We start from the raw sequence: 19,424 nt of genomic DNA on the forward strand, positions 1-19,424 counted from the left end.
CTCCCAGCAGCACCAAACAGCCGAGACCTTCACCAGAGCCAGCCTGTGGCACCCGCAGCAGAGAGGGTCCCGGGAATGCTGGGTGGGGGCAGGAAGAAAGGCACTCCCCCCAGCACCCCTGAGCACTCTCCTGGCTCTGTGGAGTGGAAAGGGCTCTCAGCTTCTGTCGTAGAGCTAAGAGCAGCGCTGGCACACGCTGCCCAGGTGTGCTTTAGCTCCGATCCCGCAGGAGCCTGGGTTCTGGGGGTTCTGGTTCTGGGCCCTCTGCCAGCTCCCCAGCCCACGCTGGGTACCGCGGTGGCCCTGTCTGCACCCCATCCCCAGAAGAAGGTCAGCCCAGGCTGCCTTTGGCCATGAGAGCAGGGTGTCCAGTGAGGGTACCCGTGTGCGGGGTGGTCCCAGGGGTAGTGTCCAGAGGAGTCCTGGAGCCCAAGGGCAGTGAGGGTTTTACAGTAAAGTCCTCCATCACTCCACAAGCACAAGCACTATGGACACCCTTCCTCCCTCCTCTGGCCCAGGAGCTTTTCCCTCTCCGTAGATCGAAGCAGCAGCCTCACGCCAGGCTGGCACAGAGCAGCCCCCCGCTAACAGCTTTGAGAGGCACAAGGTAGGGAGAAAACCTGCAGCTCCCCCTGGCCCCAAGCACAGCTCAGCAGACGGGCAAGTCCGGCAGCGCAGGGGTCCGGGCACGGCGTCCCGGCTGGCACAGCACCTCAGGGCGCGGGGGGACAGCCCCTGCCCTTCGCCCCAGGCTCCCTCCTGGGAACGCGCTTGTTCTCTGTCGAGGAGGGAGGAACCCTCCACAAGCCAGCACAGTTTATGCTTCACATATGGAAATAATCTGCATCCAAGAACAGCTTTGTTTATAGCGAGCCATTTATAAACTTCCCCAAACACCCTGCACATCAAAAGCCCCACTCATGTCACTCCCTGGTAAAGCAGCTCAGAGAGTGTCCAAGTTGGAGCGCCCTTCAGGAAAGGCAGCTGAAAACAATTTATCTCCTCTTTTCTTCTAGGGATAAAAAACTTGCAGACCAAGAGGCTGAATATTCCCTATTGCTCAGCCCCTGAGCATCCCACTGCTCCTAACATCAGCCCCCCTAAACGTTACTTTTACCCCCCTTGATTTTCTTTATGAGTTATTATTTAAGATACGTTGCCTATGTAACTATTTCAGCTCCCACAATGCCTGAGCGGGCTCAGTTAGTTGGAGAACCCTTGCAAGACAAACATCTCCATCAAATCAAAAGATGCTGAATGTGCAGATCCCGCTGCCACACCACCACCCCTCGGAGCTGCCCCGGGAGTCCCCTGGGCCCAGGGCCACTTGCGGGGGCAGTAGTGGAGAGGAGACTTACCCAAGTGTCCTGCAGCCGCGAGCGCCGAGCGAGCACAGCTCTGTGCTGGCAAGAGAGCCGAGTGTGGTTCATGCTTCCCCTCCCAGTATATAACCCGTCCAAATCAATGAATCAGCACAGGGGCAGCGTCGGGGTTAGGGAAAGCGCTGGAGCAGAGCTGCTTCCAACTCCTATTTCCTCGGCAAATAGAGCGAGCGTCTCAAGGATGGAGTTTTGGTTTTGCATCTCCTGAACCCCAGTGCTCTTCTTTAAAGATGAGCAGCTGCCCCTGCCCACAGGTTGCTCACATCAGCCAGCCCCCAGGTAGCAGCTCGGCCCAGGGACCCCCCAGTCCCCCGTGGGACACAGCAGGGCGCCCCAACCCATGGGGGCAGTCAAGGCAAAGCCAAGCCCCTGGGCACAATCCCATCCTTCGCTGTCACACATTCATGCTGGGACGACTCTATGGTATTGCCTCAGCACAGACACAGCATTTCCCTCCCCAGCTACGGCCCCTGAAAGCATCAGGACCTCTGGCCATGCCCCCAGCCCAGGGCTGGCAGCACAGGCAGCCCCCCAGCACGCTGACCCTGCCTGGGGTCCCAGCTCTCCTTCATGTCCCCCGACAGAAGATGCAAACTGGCCAGGCACATCAAGGGCCCGCTCCGAGGGTGCTGGAGGTGCCACGGAGCGGGCACCAAGCAGGGATCAGTGGCTCTGCAGGTGCCAGCCAGAGGCCAGGCTGCTTCAGAGAGCCCTCGGCAAGCTGGAGCATCTCCCACCAGCTCTGCCGTGCCCGCAAGCACTGAGAAACCCCCCAGTACCAATTGTAGGCAGCCTTGCAGCCCCAAAAGGGCACATGCTGCCATGTCCCAGGGGCTGCGATGCAGCCTGTATGCTGCTCTTCATCCTCGGCAGCCCTAACATGAGGGTGGTGGAGCCCAGCGCCCAGGAGTGTTTGGGAATTGGGGCAAAAGCCCATCCCATCCACTTGTTCAGGGCACCTGCTGCCACCCCTCCCCTGCCCCCTCCGGCCCACAAGGGTGCATTGGGGTGCCGTTGGTCCCCACCGCCCAGCCCAGGTGTCCCCCGGGTCCCTCCCCTTGCCCACCTCTCCTGGGCAGCCCCGGTCCAGAAGCCACCAGGAACGGATATCTGGGAGGAAGCAGCTGAGGAGAGCCAGCACGCGTGGCCCCTTTGGGCTTCCCGGAGCCGGAGCAGCCTCGTGCAAACCACGGGGTAGCTGGAATTTCCCTGACCACGTCTAATCCTGTCTCAGCCCACCCATGTTTCCGCCAGCCACAGCAGCCCCTGCTCAGGTCCCAGCTGGCGCTAATGAGCTGCTCCAGACGGGAACAGGATGGGGCTGCCGCCAGCGAAGGGTGAGGAAGGCTGCCTCCATCCCCACGAGCAGCGTGTCGTGCCATGCCGAGACGGGTGGGAGGGCGCAGGGCTGTGCAGGGGACGGGGACCCCATTCAGAGCGGAGATCAGACCAGGATAAACAACAAACTGCAGGGATGGAGAGGGGAGTTTCCAGCCAGACTCGGAAGAACGCAACAGGGATCGTGGGAAGAGGGTAGGGAATGGGATCCCAGCTGGAGGCAACTGCCACCAATATGTCAGACGGCATAGGGGGCCCAGCTGCCATGGGACATGCTGGATGGACCACGGACCCCTCCCCAGCCAGGGAGCGAGCACTGAGGCTGGGACTACCCCCGGCCACGGTCCTTCCCTGTTCGCAAGAAGAAGCCCAGGGATTTGGGCAGGGAGAAGGGGCATTTTGAAAACACCACCACCAAGTGCTTTAGCTACACTCTATTGACATAGCAGATTTTTCCCAGCGCTGCGGTTCCCAAAATAACCTCCCTGCATCCTTGACAGTGATGCAGCTGGAGGTCAGGCAGCAGCCTTGGGAGCTGCCGGTCCTTGCAGCCCTGGCGTGAGAGTGGGGCTCTCGTGGCCTTATCGCACCCTTATTGCGGCTCTGTCTGCCCTCTGCCAGCACCAGGGCTGCCGCGCTCCTGCCTGCTCTGACTCATCTCCGAAGCACACAGCTTTTCAGCAAGGCAACACAGAAATCAAACCCCAGCACTTCCGAAAAAACCACCACCCCAAGCCCAGTCCGACAGAGGAATGTCAGACTCAGCTCCTTCCAAGCAGCGCTGCCCCAGGCGGGACGGGGGTGCAGCGGTGGGTACCCTCAAACACCCTGTCCCCAGGACAGGGGGTGATCAGGTTATGGTCCCCATGGCCACGCGGAGCACCCAAAGTTTCAGAGCAGCCCAGATAACAGCCCTGCCAAAAAAACAGCTGCCTCTACCCAAGCCTCAGGGACCTGGCTCCTGCTCCTGGTTGGGAGGGATGAGTCTGTTTTCAAGACAGCCCTAAAAATAAAGGAAGGCTGAGTAACAGCACAAGCCCGTGCGCCGCACCCACAGCAGAGAGGGAGCCGCTGCCGGAGGTGAGCGCACAGGAGATGCCCCGGGCTAATGCGCAAGGGAGAGGAGCAGAGGGTGTGAGAGCTTGGGACAGCAGCAGGGACAGCTGCACACAGCTGGAGGGGAGAGGCAGCTCCCAGAGGCGGCATGTGGGTGTGATCGAGGGTGAGATAAGCCTTGTGCAGAGGGAGACTGCTCCGCACAGCTGAGAGCTCACACGGCGCTGGATGGAGCGGGGCAAACCTCAGGCCATGGGAAAGCCATGGGTCCAGTAGTGCTCTGAGGACCTTCCCCACCTCCAGCCAGAGAAAGGCTGAACCCCCCAGACCAAGCTCGGGATGGTATTGAGTCACTGCCGTATCCCTACACCTCTACAGGGATGATGGAGCCCAAGGGTGGGCACCTGCCAAACCCTGTGCCCCCGTGAGATGGGGCTGGTGGCAAAACCTGTGGTCACGGCTGTGCTGGGGGGGGTGGCTCCTTCCACCAGAGCCCCCAAAGCTGTCCTCTCCATCTGCTGCCTGCACAAACATGGTTTTCTGATTCCTCACCAAAGGCAGTGGCCAAACGCCCCGGTGCCAGGAAAAGCAAGAGTGTATGGCACTGCCCCGCAGCCCAGCTGCTGCTGGCAGAGATGCCCTTCACTCGAGAGCCCCCAGCACCTTCTGTGGGCATTTCTCCGCACACTGCTGAGCCCACGGGAGGGCTGGGGGTCCTGTGGCAAGTGGTTCCAGCTAACATTACCCCTTGCGCTTTGATGTAAGACTGCTTGGGGCTCCCAGAGGCCAGCAGGGCTAGAAGCAGGCAACCCTTGGCCACGATCTCCGAGCCACTTGCATTCAATGCAGTCTGGGTTCCCAGCCCCTCCAGGGCTCCCATCTCTCCTGTGACCTCTTGCACAAACCCTTGTGCTCCCCCATGCTGAGCTCAGCCCTGAAACACCACCAGCCGGGGAGATCCCAGGAGCCCCAGAACAGTAGGATCACCCATTTTGGGGGAGGTCAGCCTCTCTCCTGGACAGCGGGACAGTCCCTGGTCCGTCTGTGCTGGCACACCTCCAGCACATCCCCACAGCCAGGCAAAACCCAGTGGCTCTGAATCACCAAGGGACTCGAGGCTGCTTGGAAAAATTCACGTAATTGGCTAAAATTAGCAGCTTGTGGGCTTGGCTGGGAGAACACATTGCTCATCTGCCAAACAGCTGAGCGCGCTCACCCACGCCGCGCTGCTGCAGGGCCCAGCAGCCCTGCTCCCCCCAGCCCTGGCTCCCCACACACCTCCGGCTCCCCTGGGAGGGATGGGATGTCCCCAGACCCCATCACTCCCCACTGCACAGGGCAGGGACTTTACCCCCACCACCACAGTTATTTTGCATGGTTGCAAAGCGCCTGCCACACCATCAGAAACCTCCACGGCAGCCCCCAGTGCTCGCAGAGACCAGCTGGCCCGGGGCATCGGGCCAAACTCTGCTCTGCTGAAGTGGAGGAGGAGGGTTGGATTAGGGGAAGGGGTCCCCTTGGTGCTCCAGCTTGGGAGGGGGACAAGGATGCCTCTGGGCCTGAGCCGTGCAGCAGGACACGTAGGCTCAAGCCCTGGCTGAGGGGTGAAGGAAGGTGCCTCAGTCCTTGGGGACCGGTGCTGGATCCCCCCCCATCCATCAGAGAGGCACCAGCATCCCCTTCCCCACAGCACACCCCCCTAACCCTTTGACAGCTCCTCCATAAGCCCCAGTGGCTTTTTTCAGCTCCCTGCCGGAGGTGTGCAGGGCCATGGCTACCTCATGCTCATGGCTACAGGATACCCCATCTGCATCTGGGGCAAGGGATGGGGACATGTCCTGCCTTCCCTGGGGAAGCACATGTGCAAGGTGGCAGCTTTGGGAAGGAACAGTAGCCCTGGTACCTCCAGGATGGGCAGCAGGGATGGCCGTCAGGCTAACCTCCATCCAAGCACCAGCATGAGACCCACCGCAACCCTCCTAGAGCTCAAGGAAAACAGCATTTAGGATCTCAAGCACCAGCGGGGCTTGCCTGGCCAGCAGAACCGTCTCCTCCAAGTTCAGACCTGGCCCAAGCCCCGAGCGATAGCAGGAACACGCAGGGCTTGGCGCGGACTCAGGGCAGCGCTAGGCTGGAAGGAATGTGGAGCTTGCGGCCAAGTCCGCCTGGAGAGTTAATCCGAAGCGGAAAGAGCTTGTCCGATGGGCGCTGCAGGAGGGGGGAAGGACCGGCTGGAGCAGGAGGCGATGGTGAGGGGCTGTCCCTGCTCATGCACCATGAGGCGTTTGGCTGGACCGGCTTTGCCCCGTTCTCCATCTCCATGAAGCCACCCCTGGCACCAGGGAGTGCCCCAGGGACCCCTTCCTGACACCCCAATGGGGAAGGGGCCTCATCTCTGCCCAGCGCCCAGGGGAAGGAGGCAGAGGAGTGCACAGCAGGCTGCAGAGCCGCTGCCAGACACCGCTGGCTCCCTGCCCTGGGTTTTTTTTCATCTAGAGAGACACAAAGGCACAGCTGGAAGCCTGGCATGTCACACAGAAACAGTACCACAGCAGCGATTGCACAAGACGAGCTGAGCCTGGCGGTGGGATGTCTCTGGGCGCTGCTGGAGCAGCACTTACCCACCATGGCCCAGGCAAGAGGCTCTGCCAGGGCTTATGCGCCCACAAACACCCAGGGGGGAAGGGGATGTGAACCCAGACTCCAACTAGGAAAAGGGAAGTGTAACACCCCCGTGGCTTGCTCATCTCTGGACAGAGCAGGAGCAAAGCAGGAGCTTCAGGCCTCCTGATGGCTTTGAGAGCCTGTAAACCCTCGCAACCCCAGCCTTGTCCCATGGGTACGTGTCTTTGGCTGCATCTCCTCCCAGCTATTCTGTTATCCCTAGGAAACGCCGCACTGATACCACGGCTGCTGAATCAGCTTCCCCAGGCGAGATGTGCTGGTCGGAAGCCTGGAGGAGACACAGCCAATGCTCCATAACATCAGGCAGAGGATCCCAGAGCTCCTGCCTCACAGCCAGCGGTCCCCACACGCTTCTGAACCATGGAGCACTGCAGGTTGTCTTCTCTGAGCACATCTGCCATCACCCAGCTTCTCTTTGCCACCAGGAGAGGGAAGATCTGAGGTGCAGACTCTGATCTTGCTGCTCTGTACTGGAGGCCTGAGCTGCTTTCAGTAGGCACCTACCTGAGCTCACTCCCCTCTGCAAGCAGTGACAAGGGACCTCCAGCAGCTACTGGCCACAGGTGGCAGAGGTGAGATGGAAAGGGCACAGACAGTGACACAAGCGCTGGACACAGGGGCTGGAGGCTTGGAAGGGTCTTGCAGCAGCCGGGAAACGGGCAGAGAGCTGCCGGCACTTACGGCAGCAGTCAACTCCCTCCTCACCACCACACTCTTCAGGGACTCTGTGCATGCAAGTCCTGAGGAGCAAAGGGGAACGGCACCTGCAGTGACATCAGGCTGGAAACACGCTCCATGGCCCGGCACAGGGGCTCAGAGCTCCCACTGCTCCAGGATTACCTAAAGCAGAGAGCGCAGGAGCAATTGCCACGGAAACATTCGTTTGAGGGAACGGAGTGAGTTCCAGCAGACCCTGGGCTAGGCTGCGTTGGTGACGTACCCCAAACACTCCCAACGAGGACACAGCCCCAGAGGCAGCTCCTGCAATCTGAGGTCTGGTTAACAAGGAGCGCTGTTAACCAGGACTCCGCATCCCGTACAAGAGCCAAGGACATGGAGCCCATCCCCTCAGCTGCTGAGTGCAGATGTGCTTTGCATCCACCCTTTCCCCAGCTGCAGGGACCCCACTGTACCAGGGATGAGGCACCTCCAAGCTTTTCCAGCCCACTGTCCCCCCCAAGCCCAGCCTGGTGGTGAAGGCTGGGCAGTAGATCACGGAGGCATGGGCTGCAGGGACCAGGAAAAACCTTGCCAATACAACCAGCCATGGCAAGCCATCGGGTGCCGTGGGACAGCAGCAAGGCAATGCTCCCCGAAGAGAGGGTCCGAGGAGCTCTCACCAGTGCCTCCCCACCTGCCGTAGCCACCGTCACACTGACCTGGAAACAGAGCAAAACAGAGATGGGATATATTGGAGGACAAGCTTTATGAGGAACGACCGAGGGAACTGGGGTTGTGTAGCCTGCAGGAGGCTGAGGGGAGACCTTATCACCCTCTACAACTACCTGAAAGGAGGGTGTAGAGAGGTGGGGGCTGACCTCTTCTCCCTGGTGAAAAGTGATAGGACGAGAGGAAATGGATTCAAGTTATGTCAGGGGAGGTTTAGATTGGATATTAGGAAACATTTTTTCACTGAAAGGGTTATTAGACATTGAAATAGGCTGCCCAGGGAGGGGGTGGATTCGCCATACCCGGAGGTGTTTAAAAAAAGGGTAGATGTGGTACTTGGGGACATGGTTTAGAGGTGGTTTTGTCAGGGTAGGTTGATGGTTGGACTTGATGATCTTAAAGATCCCTTCCAACTTCAGCGATTCTATGATTCTATAAATAAGCACATACTTGGATTTCCCAGGCCAGGGAGTTTTGCAGGAAGGGCTGAGCTCTGCTGGGCAACAAGTGATGAATCAGAGGCAGCTCCCAAACAGGACACCTCAGAGGAAGAGTTAGTAAAACACCCCAGGCCCGTATTGCTCCAGCCTTTTGTTGTCTGCTGACTTCACTTCCCCGTCTGGCTCAAGCCCGGGGAAAGCCCGATGACAGCATGCGAAGACGAATCATCCTCCCCTGAGCACTCGCCTGTACGCAGCAGCGTGCCAAAGCCCCCACGTGCCAGAGCTCAGCGACTGCCGAACGGGAGCCAAGGCAGCAGCGCCGGGACCCGGCCGGCCCCGCTGCAGGCCTGGGGCAGCCAAAGGAGGGGGTCAAAAAGATGGCAGCTGCTGTTCACCCCGTGCTCTTCCAGAGGTCGGGTATTAGGGTCCTGTACGCCCATATGGTGACCAAACCGTTTCCTTAGAAATCAGACAGTTTGCATCCAAGTGCCGGTAGCTGTGAGCGCGCTTCTTCCAGGCCTCACCGAGGCAAACAATAACCAGCACAGCGTGTAAAACAACGTCCTTGTTAGACCAGATTATACTTATCTCCCGCCTGCTGCGAGCAGATGCTTGCGTGGCACCGGTACGACAGCGCTGGAGCTGGCGCAACGCTAAGTGGTCATTACAGCCATCCAACCAAGAACCTAAATTTGTAACAACTGCTTCCTTTGAAGCACTAGCATGTAACAACCCAGAACCACCACCGAGAAAGCTTCATCTTGGTTTTGCGCTTCTCACAAGCATATTGCAATAAATACTCTGGAGCTTCTGTTTATGAATCCAATCCCAGTTTGCTTTGCACCAGGTTTAGTGACCCGTATTTCTCCTTCTTTAGAGATGGCTCTAACTACCATTTAGCCAGGTTTGCTAAATTTTGTTATGCTTCACCAGCAAGACAGTGGTTATTTAACACCACAGAAGCGCGTTGCCTCTTTTCACAGCCCAGAAGAGGAATTCAAGTCCCGCAGTAGAGCACCCTGAAACAAAGCAGTCTGTAGTTTATTCTCATTGCCTAGAGTAGCCCACGACAGGGAACGCGCCAAAAACCTTCAGAAAATGCAAGCTCTCTTCACATTGTAAGGTGCCATTTCAAGGCCACCCCGGAAAGACTTTGATAGGTAGAAAGTCGGTCAGCCCCCACATGCAGGGGCTCCTTAATCCAGCCCTAGCTTCTGAGCACAACATCAGGGCTTTCAAGAACAAGCTAAGTCACAGAATTAAGATAAAAATGAACAGCTGAATCCAAGAGCTACCAAAGGAGCACATGCAGTCTGACAGCTACCAGTCTACTTACAAACTAAAACATTCATAGAATTCAAAATATTCAAAAACATTTCAGTATTAAGAACAAAACCCACGCCATTGCCTAGGAGTTGCAAGCGCCTATCAACACGTGGAAGGGCAGGATGTCAGGGAGTAAGAAGAGGTAAAAAGTACCGAGACTGAACACAACCAAATACACTACTGCACACTGAAATTTGAGAGAGACACATATGTTCCCCAGCCAACTTCAAAAAAGGTGGCAGCACGTCAGGGCCCTCAGTTCAGGCAGGCTCCCTCCCACTTTGCTGCACGCCTATGTTTTGCTCCAAGCCCAGGAGAGACCACCCCCTTCTCTCCCAGCCCCGCTTCTCAAACCAGCGATGCTCCTCTGGAGCTAAGCTTCAGTCCTGGGCGTCTGCCTGCTGCTCCAGTTTCAAGACTCACTGCAGCACGCAGTGAGCAACACCTTGCTTTTCAGACCACTGGTCAAAGTTTAAGGATGAAAGTGTTTACTCACAATTCAGAGTTGTAGTAATGTTACAAAGTTTCCAAAAAAAAACCAAACCCAAACAAAGAACAAATTACAACAAGACTACACTTCCTGGGCCCGTATCTTACTTATCTTGCTCTGGTTAAGCTAAAGGAAAGCACTGTTAGCTTTAAATGGTTCTCCTTCCTCCTGCCATGTCCTTGAAAGGGGCTGAGGATAGAAAGCAAAAACTAAGGCACTTATACCATATTATCCTGCCCCTCTCCACCCATTTTAAAAGGTCTTTTCCAGGCTCTCCTCCAAAAAATACCATTTAGAGTACTACGGGCACCCTTTAAAGCAGGGTTGAAGCAGCGTTCCTATGTAGACTTCCCTACATTGACGCCAATTCCACCAGAGCAGAGAGAGCACGATGGCAGGCGATGGTGTCTGGCGGGGACGGGGCTGAGGTCCAAAGCGGGGAACTGGTAGCACATGCGTAGAGGTGACCACAGATTGCCTTTCAGCTCTCCCTCTGGGTCCGTGCACCAAGTGCTGTAGCAATAAGCAGTCATTAGAACCACTTTTGGCAAACACCATAAGGTACATAAAATCACATTTTCATTACGCTGTAAAGACAAGGTCTTTATGGTTCTTACTATAAAGATTTGTAATCCATATCTGAATCAAGCATCAACTGCCCCAATGCTCAAAATGCATCCAAAACAGTGCTTCTAATCCTCTCTTTGGCTGGTCTTCTCTACCTTCTTAAAAAATTTATCAGAACTATAGGCTGAGCAGAAGTATTTCTGGAGTGCAAGAGTTGCCTGGTTTTACCCATCACATACAGACCCAGTACAATGGTTACAGTCTGGAGGGCTAAAATCAAACTGTGAAGGCACAAGAATAGCTGACAATAAGCAACTCTGGTATTAAAATAGGGCTCAGCACTGCTGCGGGCTGGCAGCTCATCCCACCGGGCACGAGTAGTTAAATCTGTTCCTCTGACGCTGTTGGTTTCTACTGTGACACTGGGAGAAGTTTGGGTTGGAACATCTGAGAAAGGAAACCTGGGCTGTCCAACATCTGCAACATGCGAATAGGTAAAATCTGGAGTCGCAAGAGGAACCGATGTGGGTGTGCTGGAATCCATGTCAGACACTGCTGCTACAGTTGTCTCCCAAGATGATGTTAAGCGCTCCGTCGCAAGAGAAGTCGAAGTCTGGGAATAGGTTGAGCTGAACATCTGGTATGTAACAGCTGTGGGTGGCAGGCACTTCAGGTGATCATCTGTTAGAGCCACGAGAGAAATATTCTGTAGTGCCATTGGGCTGTCACACATTAGAGACGGCACGTTTTTAACTATCTCCATGCTCTTCTGGAGCCACTCCTGGAAGCCAAGAATTTGGCAATCGCATTTCCAAGGGTTGTCATCAAGGAAGACTTCTTGCAGGTCAGGTAAAGCAGTAAAGAAATCTCCAGGAAGAGAGTGCAGCTTAGTACTGTTGAGGTAAACTTTCTGAAGGTGCTTGAGATTATGAAAGAGGGTTCTAGGAAGAACCTCAAGCCTCGTATCAAAAAGCGAAATGTTCTGCAGTTTCTGAAGGCTCCGGAAGATGCCCTCTGGCAGATTGGAAATATTATTTGTATGCAGAGAAAGGCCCTGCAGTTCATTCAGACCACTGAATACATTCTTAGGAAGAACACTAAGCTCTGGATTAAAACTTAGCACAAGAAGCTCCAAATTTGTCAAGTTACTGAACACAAAATCTGGTATTGTTGAGAGCTTTGTGTGATACAGCCACAGGCTACCAAGATGCCTCATTTCTCCAAACAATACTTCTGGAAGAGACTTCAGTGGGTTCCTGTACAAGGTCAATTTAGACAGGTTGTGCAAATGCAGAAAGAGTCCAGGAGGCAAAACCTCAAGTTTGTTTCTGGAGAGCGTTAGGCTTCTCAGCTTCCGAAGACAATGAAATGCATCAGGGGCGATGGACTGGATGTTATTGGAATGCAGGAAGAGTTCCAGCAGCTCCTTCAGGCTATCAAACATACCAGACTCTATCAAAGACAGCCTGTTAAAATACAACATCAGCTTCTCAAGCCTGGTTAACGCACTAAAAATATTTCTGGGAAGTGCTGCCAAACAATTTCTTGACAAGTTCAGTACTTTGAGCTTGGCAAGCTTCTTCAGCACGCCGCTAGGAAGTGCTGTTAGTTGGTTTTTGTTCAAGAAAAGCTCCTCCAAACTAGCTAGTTTGTCAAACAGATTTTCTTCAATGGATTTCAACCTGTTATTTTCAATGATCAACTGCTGAAGCTGTACCATGTCATCAAACACTTCTGGAGGAAGTTCGACCAGCTTATTATCTAGCAGTTTGAGGACTTTTAGCCTTCTCAAGCCTTTAAAAGCCGTTGGTGCGATCAGAGAGATGTTGTTTGAAGACAAGATAAGATGCTGCAGTTCTACCATCCCAGAAAAAACATCTTGCAAGTATGTTACATTGGTGTCCATTACGTGAATTTCTGTCATGTTACAAGGCAGATTTAGTGATTCCAGGTCTTTTATGTGGGGACCAGAGCAACGAATTGCATTTTTTGAAGAGCAGTTGCATTTTTGGGGACAAATAGATGCATCCAACTGGAAGAAAAGCTTGATCATCACTGACAAACGAAACATCAACATCCTTGTTGAAGTGTGGGAAACATCAGCTGTTACAAGAGATAAGAGAGAGTCAGGATTCGATCGCAAGTAGATAATAACTTAGCAGCCAAAGTTGTGTAAATATACCATAAAACCTGCAAATGTGTACAAAATTTCTCTTGGCTTGAAAGCAAACTCCAAAATCTCTATTACTGTTGAGTGCAAATATTTCTAAGGTGCTCAGCTTACACTGAGAAGTACAGATAAAGCTATTTTGTAAATCAAGTATTCCTTGTTTATATTTGTACTAGTCAAGTATAATAAAAGCATATGAAAATCATGAAACTAAGTATTCATAAGGCATGTATTTATTTGAACAGAACAGCATTATCCTAAAGTTACACATACAAACTCTTTAAAAAAAAAAATAATATCAAAAGGTTCTGCACCCACAGTATTTTTTATTGTAGGTTACCCAAGGTTTAAAAATAAAGTTTAGCCCGCAAAAATAGATAATGGAGGTAAAAAGGGTGTCCTGTATTTTAAGTGGCCAAAAGCAAAACAGCACACAGTTCTGTTATATCATCTCTCAGCATTTGCAAGCAATCGCTTCTTGGAACAGCCCAAGAACACACAAGAAGCAACCGGCTATTTTTGATGTAGCCCGAAATAACACAGGAGCTCATGTAGCACAGGACAGTAGTGAGCCTCTGATAACCAACGAGTCTCATTTCAACAGCTGAACACAATACAAAGTTAACAGTGGTATTGCAAATACGATGAAACGAGAGGAAAGAAATGCCCTGAGGTTTGCTGGGAAGCTGTACCAATAAACTTAGATCTGCATGAAACATACCACGAAGCTGGAAAGCTGTATAGATTTCCAAACAGAAAAAGGAACAGGAAGGCAAGGGTTGTAGCTGTAATGATAATATTTGAAACAGCAAGTCAAACAGAAATCCACAGTTTGGAAACACTTCCTTAGTGAAATCAACAAGTCCAAGTGTACCAGAAACCGGGAAGCCGAGCACCTGGCTGAAGCAGCGGCAGCAGCTGCTGAATTAACTGGACAAGTTCTGCAGACGTAACTGGAATAGCCGACACCGTGTCGGCCTTCAGCACCGAGAGCACTGGGGAGAGGAGGGCTCCATCCCAACATACCCTTTTCCAGGGGGAAGGATGAAGCTCTCCCATACCAACCCCACAAACAGACATGGGTACAAACCCCATCATTTAAAAAGACGACAGGTGGGATAACAGAGCTTCTCACATGCCTGAACTGCTGACAAGAACATACCACCATGGATCAAAAACAGCTGCTGTGTCAAAAAAAAGCAAAAGGGAGTTCTTAAAAAAAACCAAACCAAAACAAAACACAAAAAACCCAACACACCAAACAAAAAAAAACACCCCACAAAAATCTTGGTTAGGTTCAGAGTACTGAAGACTGGCACAATCTGCATCCCTTCCTTGGGAAGGGAAGGACATGGCTTCTGGTGGTACTAACTACCAGCAACGCAGTGCCGCAAAGTAAGCTCTCACTGGGCTTACAGTTCAAAGAGTTGTAGAAAATTATTTGAAAAAGGCTGTGTGTTTTCACCCTTCCAAAGGACTTTTCCATGTCAAACAAGAATCTTTCAGAGACTCTCATCCTTGCAGTAATCCCCACCTCCACCCCAAACCCAACCATCTCGCATAAGCCAGCCATGCCTTCACCTCAGTAATCTTGGAAGGCAGCCTCTCCCTGATCCCACCTCTCCCCACCTCAACATACGGATGAGGAGCACATCCCCATGCAGGCAGGGTGAGTACCTCAGCCCGCAGCCGGCAGAGCGGGCAGCCGGGGAACCGCTTCTGGGGGGTGCCTGAGCGCGACCCTCCGCGCAGGGCAGAAATGCACCACACATTTCTGTTTCAAGCCCTGACTGGCATCTCAACCTGCACCAGCTCAACCTGAGACCACAGTAGAACTACCAGATCCAGTGAAGCGAGAGAAATAAGGGTCTAGAAAAACAGATGTGGGGGGAAAAAAAAACCAACCAAAAACCAGCAAACATGCTACAAGACAGGTCCCTCCGAGGACATGAGTGCAGTCTGTAAAATAAGAAAGAGACCAACACTAGGCTGTAGACTGGGGGTGTCCGTTTTCCTGGTCTCATAACCAAAGGTAAGAGAGTATTAAACGAGACAAGGTTAGACACTCAGAACTGCTCGGAAACAAACAATGGAATGGTAGAAATTCTCTGCAAGAAATTAAGGCCACAAACTTATGACTGGAACAGCAACTGGATAATCCTATGGATCTCAAACATCTACAGCTGCTAATGGTATTTTTTGAAAAAATAATTTAAACTTCTACAATTGAACATTTTAATAGTAGAGAATACAGAAGGTCCACATAAGCGTCATACTTACACATTGCCATGTATTAAGATTTTCTCAAACGCTCACATGAGACACCTGGCACTCCAAAAAGGACACCAGCCTGGCTGGGCATTTACCATGTTCTGGTCTACAGCCTCTTTCTCTTTCTACCACCCCTGTAATGTTCTCAGATTATGAAAGGATGCCAGAAACAATTAACACTGTTAGTATATTAAAAGTCACAAATCAGTTTTGAACTTAGTTTCCTAGAATACTGAGTACACATATCATCTATTATGGTGCTTAACTTTTTTTACTTTCTGGCAAGTTTCTAAACTCATTTGACCATGAAAAAGGAATTTTGAACTGTACCTTAGAAACTTATCTGCTTTTTAGAGGAACTTAGTAGGAGCATAGCAGGCAATCAGGCTTTCACCATGATTCTGCACTTTAAATGGGAAGTAAAACAGCAAAACGTATCCTCTAGATAACACTTTCACCCATATTTGTGTAACTACTGTGAAAGGCCAAAGAGTATTTTAAGCATCAGAGCAGATTTTGTCTACATGTAGTCGTGTAAGCAACCAGCTTCCATAGGTTGTATGCAACTCCAAAAGCAGAACTTGAGACCACTCACAAGACAGGAAAGTTTGAAATCATACATGCAACAGCACAAAACCCACTTGTAGCTGCTTTGACAGCGGTATTAGAGTATGTGCTTCAACCAACCCCATGCAAATCTGGTTAAAGTCAGAAATCTGTATTTCAACATGAATTATGATCAGAAAGACATTTCAAATTTTTTTAGACAGCTTCACCGCAGTCTGCTACACAGGTGCATTAGGTTTTGAAGGAGTGGACACATCTACTTCAAACAACCAAGTGACTGAGATGTACCTTCACAAGGCTGCTCTGACTTTTACCTTCTTGCAGGATTGGAGTCAAAGCAATTTGAGTGAGGAATGAATCCACTTAACCCTTTGGCTAAGCAAGGCAGGGTTGAACCATTTGGCTTGTTTTTCCTTTAGGTCTTCTGTAGTTACAGACCAACAAAACCTAAAGTCTGAAAGATTCTGAAGACAGAAAAGGTTTAAGTTTTCAAAATATTAGCTTGAAATTAAAAGTTGGGGGTTTTTTTTTGTAATGAAGTAACGAGGTATTTCAAACATCTTATCTTCAAGTTTAAAATAATGTGTTCTGTCAATGCCTGTTTAAACAGAAGGTGAGCCGCAGGATGGAGATGATGTTATTTCTGTGTGATTTTTCTGAAGATGAGTGCGACAACAGTACCAGCTCACAACCAGGAACATTTGCCCAAGAGTCCTTCCAAGATAATACCTCTCACGTGTCAAAGAACAGAAGGAACATCTGGACAACCGAAGGTGGAAACAAGTTGCTACCACACATACGAGGTCTGGCTTTAAAACGGCTCTCATAAGCCATCAGGTAAAAGTACAGTCAATATAGCAGAATAGCTGCAGAGTAGCAGCGCTCATGTGCGCTGTTAACACATGGCATGCACACCTCTCCACCCCCATCTTCAAAAACACAGAGGCACTGAACAAGATACCCGTAACATCTGTGGGAGTCAGTGAATTCTTCAACAAGCTTTGGATCTAGCTGTATAAAGAATAATTAAAAACAATTTCATGAAACTAATGAAAAGAGTTAAAATATCTGTTCATTTTAATTTTATTTTCAAAGAGCTTCAGTCACAAAAAAGATTTACAAGTCTATTTACAATTCTATTGTACAGTTATTTATGTATGCCTCTTGACAACAGGGTACCATTCTAGAGCAGCAATACATATTTTAAATACAAATATGTAGCATCATTTCAGATTTAAAAATAAAAAGGAAGCTGAGCTTCTAGAGAGCGCTGTAATGAAGAACCTTTTAATCCGTGTTAGGCTTGAGGAATTCATGACAAACTGAGTAGTTTCTGGTTCACATAGTTATCAAACAAGCTGCAGTTTGTTGAAAATAGCTTTAAAAACCTGAAGCTTTACTGTATAAAATCAACATATTCAAGACTCTAAAAATTGTCAAAAACCCACAGCTTTCCCTTAGACATACAAAAACCTAGGTTTACAATTCAGAATTTCATGGGAGAAATCCTACAGAACTTTAGCTCTCTCGTTTTGTGATGACCAACATAAACATTAAAAATTTGCAGCATAAAAAGGATTCCACATCTGCTTAGTATTATACTGTATACACATACACAGTACAGGATTATTTACCCAATCTGGGATGACTGTTCAGCACGACCTTCATGAATAAAGAAAAAAATAAATAGAATTTTAAATCCAACAACTTTTTAAAAGTGCAACAGTAAGAGTTTCCAATTTAAAGGTATGATGAATATGACAGTCAGTTCTGTGGGTGGTTTAGCCGCTTCTACTCAAGCATTATTTGCAGCATTTTCTTTACAGTAGATTTTGTTCTATAGTACATGAAACTAGAGCTACTGCTAATTAAATTTGAAGGGAAGAGAAAAAAAAACACTTTAAAAATAACCCTGAGGGATATACAATTTAATGATCTTGCAATTTATTTCTAAAAAGTAATATTTATTATTTAGCAATTGCTTTTCTGGGTAGACCAGTCCTTTAAGTATGTGCATAAATAATATTTAAAAATCAGTAATATTTACAAATCCTAATATATCAAAGTAAAATACATACAGATTAAAGTCTGCATACACAAATAATTTAATAATAAATCAAACTCCTCAACATAAGGCCAAAATATACAGCAGGAAGAAAATGTCTACCAAGTATCTAGTGGAGATCACTAAATTGGTCTGTTCACTTGAATTTAGACTTCCAAGATAAACAACAGAAGATCTTCTTTTCACTACAAACTGAATGTCATCTTACTTCAAAGCAGAAACTGAATACGCTAGCGCAGATCTAGTATGCTGCATTTCTGAAAACCAGAAAAACTAAACTGCTCAAAATGAGAAAAATTATAGGTGGCCAAACTCAGCTCTTGGGCAGGAAGGCATAAATCCCAATAATTGCAGAAGATGCAAAAGCTTATTTTGTGGCTGAACTTGCAACAACAAGAAGGATTCTCAGAAAGGCAGATTTATTATGCTTGACTAAGCGTCAGAAGCAAATAGGTCAGAGCTGAAGCATGCAGCCTCAAGAACATTTACTGACTCTGAACACATACCTTGAAGAAATAAGCACCCCATTTGCAAAATATTCAAGTTTAATAGACTCATGACCCATTAGTTACTCAATCAAGTGGAGACCCTTGGCAATTTCGGTTTTAGTAAGAGTTCCCTAAAATGCTCTCCGAAGACAAGCCCACCTTGTAAGCTGTTTCCCCCTTGCTTTCTAGATAAGCCTAATAAACTAGAATAAGACTGAAAGACTAGCTTCAGAAACCAAAGAAGCCGCACGAAATTATCAGCTTAGAGAAAGTCTTAAGCAAAAGCATATAGAAGGGAAAGACACAAGTATTTTCTTTAACTTCTGATGGAACAGCCAAACTAAAATGGTAAATGAAATGGAAAGCAAAAGCTTATGCATTTCAGGGTAAGTCACAGCTCCCAGGTCTAAGATGCATAGCTTCACAACATTTTTCAACTAAAATATTATTTTTCTTTAAATTTGAATACTACTTACGCAGCTAAGAATTATTCTTCATCAATTATTCCATGCTACAAAGATTTTTGTAAAATCAACATTGACAGAAGTTAGCCCACTGACTCAAGTTCATGATTAATAAAGTTATCCAAGTCCACAATTGCAGACCCCTTAAAAAGCTACCGATGTTGTTCGATGTTTATGTCCTTAAGAAGCCAGGATAATAGGACTTTTACATTGCTCTGTTGAATGAATGCCAAGAAAACCACTTCCCCCCTTCCTCCTGTGCTCCACCCCTCAAAAACAAACAAACAAACAAAAAGTCAGGAAAAGAGTTGACAGCTGGACAGGAGATAGTACACCATATGCATACTATTTATGAGGAGCAAGTACTAATAACTTAAAACCCCGAGTTCCAGGAAAAAGTCTTCCAAGCCATTTAGCTCCACTTTTAAATTCCCCATTGGCACAGTATGTTCAACACCGCAGAAACCGTAACACGAGCAGCAGGGGACGCTGCTTACAGAGCAGCACAAGGGAATTGGGCCCAACCTGAAAAACTCCCCTTATTAAAACAATGCTGGAATAGAATCGTCTCCACAGGAATTTAGAAAAACCCTTCAAATTCCGTCATCAGAATACACATAATTCCCACTAATCCCCGCTGGCCAGGGAGTTTGGGGCCCTCCTTCTGCTGCTTCCACAACTACTCTAAAGGACCCGACACCCTTCTCTAAAGGATCTCTAAGA

The 19,424-nt window shown here is 49.7% G+C and overlaps 2 protein-coding genes across 2 annotated transcripts in view; both read right to left on the reverse strand.

Moving 5' to 3' along the window:
- The window catches only part of LRRC15 (leucine rich repeat containing 15), a 2,546-nt gene extending 2,080 nt beyond the window's left edge, over positions 1–466 (reverse strand). Inside the window, exon 1 of the mRNA XM_009883429.1 lies at positions 382–466. Within this exon, the coding sequence (XP_009881731.1) occupies positions 382–466 (85 nt within the window). The remainder of the gene's footprint in view (positions 1–381) is intronic.
- A 10,361-nt stretch (positions 467–10,827) lies between these two features.
- GP5 (glycoprotein V (platelet)) lies at positions 10,828–15,982 on the reverse strand. The gene is made up of 2 exons (XM_009883372.1): positions 15,973–15,982; positions 10,828–12,779 (listed from the first exon to the last, which is right to left on the reverse strand). Exon 2 carries the CDS (start codon positions 12,751–12,753, stop codon positions 10,828–10,830), a length of 1,926 nt encoding a protein of 641 aa, XP_009881674.1. The 5' UTR covers positions 12,754–12,779; positions 15,973–15,982.
- Positions 15,983–19,424: the final 3,442 nt, after the last annotated feature.

This window comes from Charadrius vociferus, unplaced genomic scaffold (assembly GCF_000708025.1).
Source record: "Charadrius vociferus isolate BGI_N301 unplaced genomic scaffold, ASM70802v2 scaffold214, whole genome shotgun sequence".
Classification (NCBI taxonomy): Eukaryota; Metazoa; Chordata; class Aves; order Charadriiformes; family Charadriidae; genus Charadrius; species Charadrius vociferus.

Bases quoted from the DNA above. Each gene is read 5' to 3' on its own strand.
- GP5 (XM_009883372.1), bottom strand. From the start codon at position 12,753: ATGTTGATGTTTCGTTTGTCAGTGATGATCAAGCTTTTCTTCCAGTTG.